Source organism: Anser brachyrhynchus, assembly GCF_964034855.1.
Source record: "Anser brachyrhynchus genome assembly, chromosome: 5".
Lineage (NCBI taxonomy): Eukaryota > Metazoa > Chordata > Aves > Anseriformes > Anatidae > Anser > Anser brachyrhynchus.
Window position 1 is genome coordinate 51,562,738 of NC_137699.1, and position 15,457 is coordinate 51,578,194.

General features: G+C 39.5%; 1 protein-coding gene across 2 annotated transcripts; it reads left to right on the forward strand.

Annotated features, from left to right (window-relative positions):
- Nucleotides 1–349: 349 nt before the first annotated feature.
- Nucleotides 350–6,641, forward strand: BDKRB1 (bradykinin receptor B1). 2 transcript variants are annotated; one of them, XM_080593713.1, is made up of 2 exons: nt 350–1,043; nt 3,674–6,641. In XM_080593713.1, exon 2 carries the CDS (start codon nt 3,727–3,729, stop codon nt 4,810–4,812), a length of 1,086 nt encoding a protein of 361 aa, XP_080449839.1. In that variant the 5' UTR covers nt 350–1,043; nt 3,674–3,726; the 3' UTR covers nt 4,813–6,641. The 2 variants fall into 2 exon arrangements, with proteins under 2 accessions (XP_080449839.1, XP_080449838.1); XM_080593712.1 differs by having other exon boundaries at nt 353–1,043; nt 3,716–6,641.
- The last annotated feature ends 8,816 nt before the right edge of the window (nt 6,642–15,457 follow it).

Genomic DNA, 15,457 nt, shown 5'->3' on the forward strand with positions numbered 1-15,457 from the left:
TGGGGTCACTAGCCAATGGGAAGAATGCTTTCATATAAGTAAATAATATTCCAGTCCCCTCATAATTTCTCACTGTTCTTTAAAAAGAAGTTGAAAATACCTATTGTTTACACATACGTACTTAAGAGAGATTTTGTATTTAAAAATCTGATATACTGATATATATCTGTTTTTTCTTGTTGTTTTTTCTTTTTTTTTTTTAAATATTGCTCTAATAAGAGGACAATTAAAATGAAAAGCATAAAAATAAGTTTATAAACAATTAGTCTCAGGCTACAAACACTGAGGTGATCACGCAAAATGTGGATTCTACATGGGTGCATGTCTGATAAAATACAGCCATCATCATACACTCCTGAGAAGTAACATTCACAGAAATTTGTGTGCTAATCAGCGATAGTGGGGTGCAAAGGACGTCAGTTTTCAAAAACAGAGGAAAGATTTAGTGGCTCCAAGTTTCAGCAGCCCTTCCCAAATACCTCCTCTGCTCTAACCCCAGCTCCTTGGCACAGCCCATCACGTATGCAGTGCCACCTTCCCTCCCCAGGGCTGGCCAAGGAAGGAGCTCCCACCACACTGAAAACTTAGTACAAAGTTTGGCTTTGTTTGTATTGGCTCTGAGAGGGTGGTTTGGAGCTGTTGATAAAATTGCTATTGTTGCAGACATAGTTAATTACACAAAGGAACTTTTAACTGCCACCAACCTACAGGTCGACGAGACTTTCGTTTATGGTTACATGAAAACAAAATCCAAGGCATATGGCTTATATAATTTCACAACAAGAATGAAATATCTCACATGCCTTGAAAATTACTCCAGCTGACATTTGGGAAAAAAAAATAAAAAAAATCCTAAGGCTTTCTGCCAGATTATAACATCATACACAACATGCTTAGCCAACAAAACACTCAGGCAGCACGACAGCATTCAGTCGTGCCTCAGGACGTATCTTTGAATTCTCTCAGTAATCACTGTACTGCTATTTGCCAACTTTTCCTGAATTTGAAGCTTCACCTACACTTCCAGGAAAGACAAGGACAAGGTATTTCTATCTGTTTTTAATGTTCTGACTTTATTAAAAGTATTTCAAATATATTCTTTTGTGCTCTCGGTTCTGCTGTGTGCAGTCTAGTAAGAGTTTCCCTTTCTCTTTCATTGTGCAGCTGACTTTGAAGGTCCTTCTAATCTGTAAAAATATGTTGCTTCACTTTACGGAATCTCTGTATAGCTGAATATACTTATCGGATTGCAGAATTTTCTCTTTCAAAGTAATCTTTACTTTAAAAATTTTTCCCAAAACTTAAATGTTTCTAGAAGACATGATCCTAACTAGGAATTATTTATTAATCGTAATAGTAGTAATACAGTCAAAGAACATGGAAACTAATCTGAAATGAGTTCAAAGTAGAAAAAAATGTCATTGTTTGCATAAAAGCTGGAATACTGGAATGCATTAAGGCTATAAACTGAAAACCATTCTTGTGGCTAATTGTCAATCAGCTTTAAATACTTCAAAACACAAAAGAAAATTGCCTTTGAAGAAGAAACGAATTAAGCAATTGCAAATGAATTGCATTTTCTTTCAACAAGAAATCTGGAGCTATAAGTTCATGTAGGTTGTGGCTTGTGGTAGCTCTAGGGCTTTAGCTAGTAGACTTTGAAGAAATTTATCCCAGTAACACAAGCTCTACAGAAACTTCATGTACAATTGCTACCTGAACAAGTCAGATTTAGCTACGGCTAAAATCTCAGTTGCAATGACAAGTAAATATTCCCATAGTTTTTAATATAGTCCACCATGGATGAATTTGGGGCTGTAGCACACAGATGCCATATGAAGTGCACAAACTGACTGACATTAACTGATAGCAAGAAAATATCAGGAAATGGGCAAGCAAGGAAAACAAGCATGTCTTTTTCCTCTGCATTTAGTAACAGTAATAATTCTGTTTACAAAAGGAAATGTTTAACTAGTGTCTTTCTACATTGTTTTTGACATGTATTTTTGACATACAATGATACAGATTTTCTTCTATTACCATCCCACCTTAACCAGTCTCCTGCTATGACAAAGGTTAGACTTCTGCCCCCTTGATGCTGATCAGTCATTCATTTACTCTATGCACCTTCTTTGCAGTTTTAGATCCTCCCAAGTTATCTTAGATTGCACGAGATGTTCAGTGAACTAGGTAACACTGTGACTGCTGTGAGGGAAGGTGTGTAAAGCCATGGAGCTGTGCTAGCTTGAATTGCAGCCCAGCCCCCTGACAAGCCTGCCAGCTTGAGCATGGTTATGACATCAAATAAAACTTGACTGTGCACTTAATTCTACAATGATGAAAAACGGTCTGTGCGTTAGGTACTGATTTGTATGAAGTGGAATATTAGTACTCCTTTAATTCCTTTCTCCACCACAGAGATATGTACTGCATATTGCCCAGTCATCACTGAGGCTGTACATACACGTAAAAGAGACAAACCGTGACCTTAAATGCTCTTTCCAGAAGCTCTATCCTTAGCTATCTTTGGTGTAAAAACTGAAAGAGCAGACAAATAGTTGTAAGAGGAAGTTAACATTCAGGATAACTGATTGCAAAATACCGTATTTTTAAAAAAAAATATTCTTTTTTTATGACTGACACGCTTTCCTTGCATATGAAATACAGAAATGTAAGATGTCACCACAGACTCAGTAACCTCTTGCCTACTTAAACAATTCTAAGAGTCAATGCCTGTAATAGACAAGATCCAGGTAATATGGTTGTGCATGACAGCACTGGGAGAATAAAGTCTCTGCAGGAAGCAGCGCTGGTAATTTGGTGGAGTTTCATAGGGGTATAACGTTTTATCCATGCTCTCATTCCTGCGCAATCTCACACTGAGTTACCATTACCACAGAGAAGCAGATGTATTTCCAATGCTATAAAACACTAAATGCTTTGGAGTCTGGGGTTGTCTCTTTCTCCAGCTGAATTCAGGTGGAATTTTTTGAACTGGAGCTGCCTCTGTTTAGACAGGAAAAGCACAATGAATTTGGAGCTGCAGAGGCATTCCCTCCAGGCAGGATTTTGAGCACATGGTTTAGGAGAAGTGTGTGTTTTATTATTGCAACTGCTGACATTTGAGGGCAATAAACTGTCTAATCTAGCAGTAATTTTAATCCCAAAGTTTGGGATGGAGGAACTGACAGAGAAGAAGAGAATGCAAATTTAAGCAAACAAGTTACGCACACAGACAGTGATTAGCAGTCCCAGACATGGCAAAACTGGCACCATCCTGCCAAAGTTATACATAGCACAGAAGAGAGTATGAGAAAGGGCAGGACAAGTTGCAAGCCTTGCATCATGTCACCAGCAGGACTGTCCCTACTCTCAGGGAGCTGGAATTCTGGTATTTCTGTTGCTCTCACCAGTCTGGAGGAGACATACAGAGTTACTTACACTAAACTGGTACACGCCTTCCTCTCTGCAACTTTAAACAGTGGCAACAAAGAGAGGAAATTTCATGGGATGTAGAGGAATTTCCATTGTTACCAATTTGTGAATATTTCTCACCATTGCCCACAAGAATCATGGATTGATCTAGCCTATAAAATCAATGAGCACTAATAAAGAATTTCCAGCAGTTAAATGTCTGTTGCAACTTTTAGAATGTTATGGCTCTTTTTTGCAGTCCTTTCCTCTCACTTCAAAGATGTTCTACTGTTCATTTCAGAATTTTGAAAAATGACTGAAAGTCCTCTACTGAATGTTTCCTTCTCAAACCAAAGTGAAAACAAGAGCAACTTAACCAGCTGCCCAGACTTGAATGACTGGTGGGAAATTGTTTACTACGTAGTACCCAAGTACATCAGCGCCATCTGTATTATCGGAATGCTTGGAAATTTGCTCGTTCTTGTCATTTACTCACTGTACAAGGGCGCCCTGAAGACAGCTGAAATCTACCTTATGAACCTAGCTGTTGCTGACTTTATCTTCCTCACATGCCTCCCTTTCTGGGCAGAGAATGTCAGGAACAAGTTTAACTGGCCATTTGGCAATTTCCTTTGTCGTAGCACCAGTGCATCCGTTCACCTAAACTTGTATACCAGCATTTACTTGCTAGTGGCAGTCAGCATGGATCGCTATTTGACTTTTGTTCATACCTTGACACACGGAAGGATACGGAACAAAACCATGGCCAAAGGGATCTGCTTGCTCACCTGGTTCTTTGGAATCCTTGTCAGCATCCCAATTTTTACATTTCGGACTGTGAAACACTTTCCCCAGTGGAATATCTCAGCATGTATTTTAGACTTCCCCGACCCGTTGTGGGCAACAGCCGAGCGCCTGGTATTCAGCATAGTGGGGTTTGCATTGCCATCTATAGCAATCATCTTCTTCAATTTCTCTACCATTCGCTCCCTACAAGAACACACAAGGGAACGAAGAGCACTCAGGACACAGTGTTGCAAGAATGACAAAGACACGAAGGCCACCAGGCTGATCTTCATAGTGGTGCTGATGTTTCTTTTGTGCTGGACTCCATACCATCTTTTTACATTCCTTGATATATTATTCCAGATGGAAGTGGTCAAAGGCTGTTTCTGGGAAGAACTGCTCAACTTTGGTGAGCAGTTTAGTTCTACTCTGGCTATCACCAACAGTTGCGTTAACCCTATAATTTATGTCTTTGCTGGGAAATATTTCAGACAAAAGGCCTCAGAAGTTTTTTCACAGTTTTTCCCCTGTGGTTTTTTTTTGAGCTGGGTATCACTCAAAGAGAAGTCTTCAGATTTCAACATGTTTCCAGCCAAAATTAGTATAAAATAATGATTTTCAGTTCCATCTTCATTTTGATAATTCAACTTATTTCAAATGGCATTAAAAGTGAACATGAATTGCACTGATCTAGTATTCACGGACTAAGTTAATTATTTATTAAAGTAAATCACTTCACTGATTATTTGCCCCAAGTTTGTATTTCCTTTTCTGTGTTACCCATCCAAATGCATAACATGTGATACCAGTATTTTATACCAAATGATCTAACCTGTTTCATTAATTACCAGTGACTGGAAAGAAAAGCTCTTTGACAGTGTATCAGAAGTCTGGTTTCTTTACAGAACACTATACATTGAAAAATTTACTACACTGTATCTATGATGACAACTATTATACCACCAATAACACTATGCAAAATATTATAATGTGTATTACAGAGCAAATATGAGCTTAATCTCCAGCTGACAACTGCAATGATAAAACAGCTCCCATTATTTTTAACAGTATTTTAAATGGTTTGTATTTTCAATGTAGCATATAGAATGTTTGAAGAACCGTTTGTTCATTTCAAATGTATATGGTGCATAAATATTGTATAAGACACTGTACCACAAAGGAAGTGTACTTGAGTTGTAATAAAAAGCAAAACAACATGGTATCATTCTCAAACTCTGACAATTTTTTGGATCCAGTAAAATGTTACATAACCACTCATGAAGTAGGCAAGGATTCTTTTTATTTTCTGTATATGAAAATATCATTGATGGCCATCGATACTCTATTATTTTGGAATATTTTTCATCTGAGGCAAATCCTTAGATACACACTTATATTTTTATGAATCAAAAATAGTAAACTGCATAACATCCCATTCCACCTTAACGTTCTTCTTTTTCACATTATTTTGTCTTTTGTCTCTTTCCCTATTCCTTTGGGCAAGATCAATATATAGGTCTGTGATTAAAAATCCTTGCTTCTACCATGGTATTAACTCTATTAATAGTAGTAATAATAATAATAATATAACAATATGCCAGACAGGAGATAAAGAAGGAGGATTTTTTTCCGTCACAGCCACAGTTGTTGAACAGACAATGCAGCTGAGATATCTGTTCCCATAACTGTAAAGCAAATATATGTGCAGACACTGGAAGAGGAAGAAATGAGATGTATTTATAGGGAAGTCTGTCCAGCCAGAAGGATACTGAGTGCAGAAAGGGGCATACAAGCATACCGTTGTATAATGTTTTACTTACTTATTATAAACCCTGTTCAGACTTGTACTCACTGTAATGGTGTTTCCATTTTGAATATGGAATTAATTTCTTATTTTATTATAGAAATCTACGCATTCAACATGACAATAAGATTAATGCTCATTTTTAATGATTTCTCGTGAGTTAAAAGTCTACTTCCTGCAATGATGGGTTAAGTGTAAAGGGTGGATTAAAGAGATCAGTGAGGAAAAATCATTTACAACTTTATTAGCTTCACTCTTTTGTGACCTTTTTTTATTTCAAATAAATGTTAGAGTTAGACATTAGCAATCACAACGGTATGTGAAGTCTGGTGAGTCATCTGAGATAAGGAACCTAATTCCAGTCTATTGTAAAATACTGAACACACCATTTATTTCATACAACCCCATCTGAAGCCTTAATTCAAATAAACTCCCAAACAGAGATATAGCCTGAAGGAAATAAATAAATAAATAAATAAATAATGGGGAAAAAAATAAGAAAAAAAAAGAAAAAAGTGCATAAACAGAAGTGCCATTTCCCCAACATGCACGGGAAACCTTAAAAGGGAAAAGTATCCTGTATGCACTAACTCTTGTCCATGTTAAGCATTGTACACAAATAAAGGGAGAAACACTTCTTGAGCACTGTGTTGTTTTTATAACATGAACTTATAGACTGAAAATCTGACTGAAATCTAAAATTAATGAAAAGCGGCCCATATATTTCAATACAAATGTGACAAGGACCTTTGTGAAAGTGCTGCTTCTATTCTCCTATGAAGAAAGGCTGAGAGAGCTGGGGATGTTCAGCCTGGAGAAGAGAAAGCTGCAGGGAAACCTCGTTGCATCCTTTCGGTACTTAAAAGGAGCTTATAAAAAGATGGACAGTGACTTTTTACATGGGCAGGTAGTGATAGGACAAGGAGGGATGGTTTTAAGCTAAAAGAGGGGAGAATTAGATTAGATGTTAGGAGGAAATTCTTCACTCAGAGGGCGGTGAGGCACTGGCACAGGCTGCCCAGAGAAGCTGTGGATGCCCCATCCCTGGAGGTGTTCCAGGCCAGGCTGGATGGGGCTTTGGGCAACCTGGTTTGGTGGAAGGTGTCCCTGCCCATGGCAGGGGGTTGGAACTGGATGGTATTTAAGGTCCCTTCCAACCCAAGCCATTCTATGATTCTAAGAAAATATTTTTCATACATAAAGTAAAAAATTGATCAGCTTCTCTCATTGCTGATTGTGTGAGTTGTATTAATATAGAAAAATATGGACAGCAAATGAAATTTACTGCACAGCAAATGCAAAATTCTATATTTAATCAGAAATTATCCACTGCCCAGAAACAGGCTGCCAAGTGGGAGACTAATAGCAGTTCAGCTGAAAAGGATCCGTGGATCAAAATTTGAACATGCCCCAGGATTGCCATGCTGTTTCTGCCTTGCACGTGTACATTACAACAGCTAATGGACTTAAATTGCAGTGAGGGAGGCTGAGCATTAATCAAAGCCTTCTCCCAGTAAAGCTAGCAATGGGTTGCCTTGGAGATAATCCAGCACCTCAGCCATGGAAACCTCTGAGACCACCTTTGACAGGCATCACGGGGGATGATGTCAGCATAGTCAGTTCTGTCCCAGCACAGGGGGGATTTTTAATGATGTGCATCCCTCTATAGACTCTTTCTCTTGTGGTCAATAAATAAAGATTCCTCGTTTGCATTTTCAGGGCTCTTCACCTAACAGCTTTCATCCAATTCTGAAATACCAGCCTTTACAGCCAGTTAGCCAGTACTGCCAGACTCCATAGCCCATGGGTTGTTCTTTCCAAATAAACACTTTTTTTTATCTTCTTTCATGTTTGTCCTCACACTCCCAATAACCATTGCCAAGCATTTATCATTAAAACAATTCTGTGTTGCAATATCCATCTTCTGTAGGCATGATCCCAGCACCATGAGAGCTTGCAAAAGTTATAATTTAACTTAGTCCCCTCATCCATCTACATTGAATTTTTGATATTTTATTTGACATTGATATTTTACGTTTTAATCTTAATTTCTCTAGGGCACAAACTTTTATTACCTGTGCAGACGTTACTTAGCACCCTACTTAGTCCTAGTTTACGTGATGGCCGTCCCACCACTAGAGTAATAAAATGGCATTCAGAATTAATTGAAACCCGTATCAAGGAATAACAGAGCCTGGACTTGGATTTGCAGTATCAAAATGTTTTGGTGAGCTATTTTTTTTTCAACTTCACAAACTTTAACTGTAAAAGTAGACAGTTGTCATATTGGGTTCTGCCTTTAACAGCAACAAAAACAGGCCAAAACCAGCAGATCCATTTCTAAAACTGAAGCTATAAAAAAAATGCATTAATTGCTAGAAACAAAGACAGAAACATTTTCAGAGATTTGTAGCCACAAGTGCGTCTAATTCGCCAAGAGTCATCTTCCTGGGAAGTGAGCTGTTTGTTATCGCTCTGAAGATCATACCGAATCAAGCCAATATGATAACTCTTAGATAGAGGAAAGCAGTTTGCACACAACACAGACATGCTGGAGCTTCCAGCAGCCTGACGATCCCATCCTCACGGAGATGCTCAGACCCTCCGTGGTTGCCCGTGACAAAGGTCACAGAGCAAGAGGACCCACTTCGCTGCCTGAGGATGGCTTTGGGCTAAGGGCAGTGGGTGTCAAGGAAGCTGCTTGCTCATGGTCCTAGTCTGGCTGTTTGTGCCCTCCCAGCAGCAGGAAAGGAACACCACACAAAGTCTGTGCCAGGCCGCAGGACAAGAATCACGCTGGGGAAAGGGGGCTGTGGATGGTGTTTCATGGTGAGCAGAGAAATATCTCTGGGGCTGGGAGTCAGGAAATGAAGGAAAAGACTGAAGGGGAGAGAAGAAAGCAACTAGCAGCATCTCCTTCGGCCACTTCCCAATGTGTGGAGGAGCACGGAGGTCATGGTGAGGGAGGGCAGGAGACAGGGACTGGCTGTGACTGGATACACAGCAGGAACCAGTGTGTGTACAAAGGCGAAATGGCTTTGACAAGGAACTGGGAAAGAGCTGGGACCTGCTAGGCAAGGAGGCCTAAGAGAGGAAAGGAGAGGCAGATGGGACAGATGGGCCTCAGGATGGGCCTTGGGATATTTCGTTCTCTTTAACACACACACACACACATACAAAAGCCTACTGATGAAATTAAAAATTTAAATGCATTAAAATAAAATAAAATTTATCAAATTATGAATTTAAGGGCCAGGAAATGTTTAACCTAAGACCATCCCTAGAATCTCAGTGTGGCCTCCTTCAGTGTATGAGTTATAATACAGTCTCATACGACTAAGCTTTGACTTTCCAACATTGCAACTTAGCCACTCTGATTTAGCTTTGTGTCACTCTGCCTTATGTGGGAGAGAAACACAGTTACATAAACCAAACAGTGCCCTCAAGAAACTAAACCGTCTTGTCTTGTATACTAAACACAAACTATAGTATTGGCAACATACATCTCGCCATGAATTTAACTGAAAGAAATCTTTGAAACAACATATAATTAAATTGAAGAATCTTCCGCCGTGAGATTGTATGGAGACAAACAAGTCTAATAATCAGAAATGGAATGGTTAGACGAAGTTCTAAAATAACAGCAATTAGAAAGAACATTGTCATCAGTGCAAATATACAATATAACATTTCCCTTTGTTTGTTACACAGTAGGAAGCCTGACAAACAGTAGAAACCACCCTCAGTCATTGGCAAAGAGAATTCAAAACAACTTAGTCACAGAAGAGTAAGACAGGGCTTTGGGTCCAGCGTGAGGGCAGAAAGAGGGCAGAAGAACCGGGGATTCCAAAAAAGTCCTGCTCCATCAGCTCAGTGCACAGAGGGAAAAGCTGGAAACACAGGCCCCAGGCTGGACAAGGCAACAGCAATTTATTTTGCTCTAAGGGAATTTGAAACTTGAAGGCAAAACCAGCTCACCTGAGGAGAATACCAGCTTATCTCAGTTATTCTGATGTGTTAGCTGATTTGTTCTTCAAGTTTTCAGTAGTTACTGTTCATTGCTGAGCCTTTTTCACACATGCCTGAGGGTCAAATCCTGAGTATCTGAGCCTACTAGAGAAGGGACCTGCCCTCCTCTTTCCCTAGAACCATTTCTAGCACCATACAACACACAGCCCTTACAACTAGTATGATTTTCCTTGGTGGAGAATGGATCCATTTAGCCACAGGTGTCATACCCTACTTTAATTTTCTCCAGAACATCACAATGCTTAACATCACACTGAGCAACAGAAAATGTTAGCAAAGCTCTGCTCCAGTGCAGGAGGCAGCACTTCCTCCTTTCTTTCCTTTTTTGTTGCTGTTGCCAAAAAAAGGGGCATAGTCTTGCTGGATGAGTTCACTCTGCAGGTGCTCACCAAGACCCAATCTTTGACCAATTCTTGAGTTTCACCTTGGTAACTAAGCATGACTTGAAGAGGTCCAACTGCTTTTCAGGGTCACCTACCCATGGGCAGCAGTGGTAAAAAGGGCAAAGTCTGCTTTAGAGCTTTACTTCTCAATTTCAGAGCAGTAGAATCCCATCCACACAAACTACTTTGGCTATGCTGTTATCACAAATACAAGAAACCCCTTGGGTCACCAAGCTGTAGACATGGGAGGTTACTAAATGATATAACAGAAAGCAGTAAAAAGGGCTTAATTAATTCAAAACTTTCTACCTTGAAAGTAGAAGTGCGACTGGTTGCAATTAGTAGTACAGGAAAACATCTTAAGAAGCAACTGCTCAAGAAATCTTTCTTCTGCCATCTTAATATTGTGTACTCTTGGTTTATTCCAGCAAAATCTTCCCTGTCTACTAGCTATATTTTCTTACAGGAGATGAGGCTTATTCTCCATCATCACTCTAATCCACAGCTACAGCTGGGAGAGATATTTTCCTCTGGGAAGTAATTCACACATGGAAAAGTTCACATTTGTTTTCAAGCATTGCTATTTATCTGTTTCAACTCCTGCACAGCAAATCCCCAGCCACACACTAAGAATAAAACCAGCCACCATCACTCCCTACAGGAAGAGATGGGATAAGTCTCACATCTATCACGCAAGACTAACTCAACAGATGAACTAGGTCCAAACCTTGAAAAAACTCTTCAAATTGTCACAGTAACTTTTTGCTGTATGGACAAATGTACATGTCAGGTAGCTATGGAGTGAGAAATGCTCATCATTTAGCACCGAGAGAAGGATAAAAAGCAATATTTAATCTGTAGACTCAAGCACTCCTTATCTGAGCAACAATTTTTTTCTATGACATTAGAGGCCAAAACCTCACCTGATGTACTTCACAGTAAATTGAAATTAATGGACCAGTCCTGACCAGAGATAGTGACCTCGAGTCTGTATATCATTACACCACTTTAAAGTTATAATAATTTTTCCAAAGTGAAAAAATATATAATAGGCGACACACTTTGTGCATTTTAGTTTTTCTGCTATGCTTTTTAGTCATAAAGCTTCTGACAAAAACCTCTCTCACATGGCAAAACTATTGGTGTACACTGTAGAAGTTATGTGGGGATTTGATTTTTTGCATGACAAATCATGATAAAGTGAGATGCCCATTAAACACCTTTTTGAAAGAGATACGTAACTTGCAAAGGAAAACCAAGATTTGATACTAAATCTAATAAATGGAAAGGCAGCTGAGACGTTTTTAAAAAAGAGAAAAAGCAAGAAAAAATATAAAGATCAAGCTGCCTATTTTACAAAACTTTAGTCAGTCTTCACAAGAAGCACTGAGCTTCCGAGGGAGGCCTCTTGCCAATTTTTCGTAACACTTATCTGCTGGTTGCATGCCAGCTTCCCAGCATGGATGCCAGTAATTCACACACAGCAAGAACATAAAATCTCTCTGACGTGGCAAGTGGTAGTCAGACAATGGGTGACAATGAGTCTGATGGGAATTAACGCCCTACAAATATCCTTATGTTTTGGGCATTATTGTAGAAAAATAGGAATCTACTGGAAGAACCCAAATTATTTGTGAGAGGATGTTATGATGGTTAGCACGGTTTTGTCTCATTCTGTCTTGCCTCAAACATTAAGATCAGAAGGGCTGAAAAAAAAAAAAAAAAGAGATCTGCAACTACAGAAAAACCGCTTTGTGTAGTGCCATCAAATACACAACCAGGCAAACTTTCTTCTTGCTAGGGTTATGGGAGAAAAGGAATACCATGGGTTTTTTTAACAGCTATTTCACAGCTGCTAAGCAATAAACCATCACAATCAGGCAGCCACCTATCATGGAAGAGGCTATCTTTGCAAGGGGGAATTAAACGTAGCAGAAGATTAATGTGACAAAGTGAATAGCAGATATATGGGAACATATGTAGAGTGCCATTTGTCAACGGTAGCAAAATCCCTACAACCAGTCCTAGGGGTACTCTTCATGTCTTGATAATAAAGGAGAGAGAAGTAAATTCAAGCTAATGGGAAAGTACCTACAAGAAGCAAGTTCCAGAAAATAAAGTTTCTCTTTTATTATGTGACTTTTAGATGTGCATACTAGAACTGAAGCTTTGCACATCCTAAAGCTCAAGGCAATTCCTTGCTAAATTGTCACTGCAGATCAAGAGTAACATTCAGGTGCTCACTGATGCGTTGAAGACACACTCTCCTTGTACACATGACCTTGTTCACACCAAGGCTTAGTATCATTTCTCAGGCCTACCCGATAGACACACTTTAGTAGCCCACGGGAAGAGGTTAGTGGTCTAACCACCAGCTGTACAACATGCTCTCAACTTCTCAAAACCACAGAGCTCCAGCTCAGATCCCTGCTATCCCTCCTCAGCCCTTTGGCCTTCTGCAAAAGCTGTACCAACACCACTCTGTCTCAAAAAACTCCACGCTTGTGCCTTAGTCATCTGAATACCTTTGACCACATTATTACTGAGAGGAAGCCTTCATGATAAAAAAATAACAGTTTTCATCTCAGCTATAGACCTTTTTATTTATTTATTTATTTATTATTGGAGAAATCCTTACTTTCCATAATTATTTCTAAAATAAACTTTCCAAACTGGATATCTGAATGTTCCGGTTTCCAGAGGCCTGTCAGGAACCAGCACCTCTCAAGTGGAAATAATTCACCTTACCTGCTGCATTATCTCTCATTAACATCCCTTTTGCCCTGAGGACCAGTGGCATCAGAAAGACTCCAGAGAGCCTGCAAGAAATAGCACCAGGCAGAAAAGAGAGCCAAGTCCTCATTGCGGGTGCAGATGTGGTAGCTTGATACCTGGGATATAACTGAAGCATTGTAGGCTGCTGTAATCTCTACATGAAAGCTGTGTTTGCCCTAAGGGTATCAGAACTCACCCCAGAGTGACTCTAGACAAAACACCACAGCCAAAGAGGTACTATTGTTTTGGTGCTGCTGCAATCAGCACTGTACACAGCAGGGTCACTGCTGCCAACGAGTTTGAGGTCATCACCAATAAAATGAGGTTTAAAAATTTCACAGGTGTCCTGTGACACCTAAAAAAACAATAGGCATACGCTATTCACAGACTGTAATAACAGAGGTTATCGAGTACTTCATATAGACGTGAAAGCCAAAACCTCACCTGTTGTCTATGGGTATATAGCACTTCAAGTGTGGTCCCCACAATATGTGTCTTGCTGGTTGTTCTTGTCCTCCCCATGTACAGTATGCACAGCATCTATAGGTTTGCATTTATTATTAAAATATTAGACAAATAAAAGAAGCATTCATATGTTTTACAGTTAAAATAACCATTTACTTGGAAAAGAAGCTCAAAAACCTAGTTATTTTAAAATCAAAATCATCTCTTCTTTCACATTATGGCAAAAATCAAATATCCTTCAAGTATATTGCACATTATCCTAACAATAACAAGTGCTGTAAACAGCACGTGATTTCCCTGAGAAAGTGCAAAAAGTAGTACTGATCTCTTTAGAAGGGGCAATCTGTAGAGCACACATGTAAACCAGGGGCTCATTTTCAGTAGAATAAAATTAGATGTGTGAGTTTGGACCTGCACAATTCTTCCTGCCTAGCTCTACTCCCCCCAGCTCCGCTTCACTTCCAGGTATTCTGCAGAGCCCATCCTGTTTATTCTGATGAGTCGCAAAAGGTCTGGACGAGTTATTTTGGGATACTGTCCCAGACTTTAGGGTTACTGATGTGAAACACAACTCCCTTCGTGCATCGGATTCTTTGTCTGTTCTTTTTTCAAATTCTAACTATTCAAACTAATTTTAGTAGAGCGACCATGTGCCCCAATTTTAGGGAAGCACTTCCTTTTCCAGTTCAATATATTCTTCTCTGGTGTTTTGGACAATACTGTGTCCAGCTGAGCCTGGATACAGCAGCTGGGAGCAGTGCAAGAGAGGTACCTGCAGTCCCCGGTCACTGAGGCAGATAGCCTGCAGCAGCAGATGATAGCAGATGATGCCCTTCACCAGGGCTCCTTAGTCCAGCCCCAGAGCTTCTCTCCTACCCCACAGCTGGGAGCCCCACAAACAGCCAGGCATGTTTAGCACAAGCTGGCCCAGAGCAGGAGAGGCACTGCAACACTGCAGTGAGGTACCAGTCCAGGGGCAGAGAGCTGGGGGGCAGGAGCCAACTGTGCAGGACTAATGTCACAGACTAGACAAACCACCTTTCTTTTTGGAAAAATTAGTATCTTCCTAGGCACCCAAAATGTTTTTTGTTGTTGTTTGTGATTGTTTTTTTTGTGTGTGTGTGGGTTTTTTTTGTTGTTTTGTTTGTCACGAAAGTCAGCTGGGAAATTCCTTTGTTTGCCCAGGGTTACTGCTATATGAATAGATGCTTTCTGCACATCTTTCAGCAGAAAAAAAGGGAATGCAAGATGCATTCAGTTCTCTGAGCTTTAAAAGGTGTGAGAAGAAAGACTGAAAGGCGCTGATGCTGTTAGTCCCACTTAGAGTAAGGTTAATAACACTTACTGAGCATTAGCAACAAACTCATTCCATTGCACTATGCTACAGGAAAAATATCATCTATTCTGAGAAACATGAGTGTGCGTTATCAGAAGCTGTTAGCAAAAAACAGAGAGAGAGAGACAGTTTCACAGAATCATTTCTTGCTGTGTTTTAAGTTATATCTGACTTGCATGTTATACCTTAATAATGCACACTTTAAAGAGTCAATTAATTGCTTTGCTTTTCCTAGACTAATTCTCTTATTTATACAATTTTAAGTATTATTAATGTGAAAGGTTGGTTTTGAGAAACACATTTTATTATGCAGCTTACCTAAGTTGACTTCTACGCTTCCTTAGGTGATAGAACAAACTATGACATTAGAAAACCTTCTCAGCACAGAAAGAAAGTTATGTCCAAAGGTATATCCAACAATAAAACTGTAGTAAAAATACAGAACATATTAATGAAATCCTTTAT

Bases quoted from the DNA above. Each gene is read 5' to 3' on its own strand.
- BDKRB1 (XM_080593713.1), top strand. From the start codon at position 3,727: ATGACTGAAAGTCCTCTACTGAATGTTTCCTTCTCAAACCAAAGTGAA.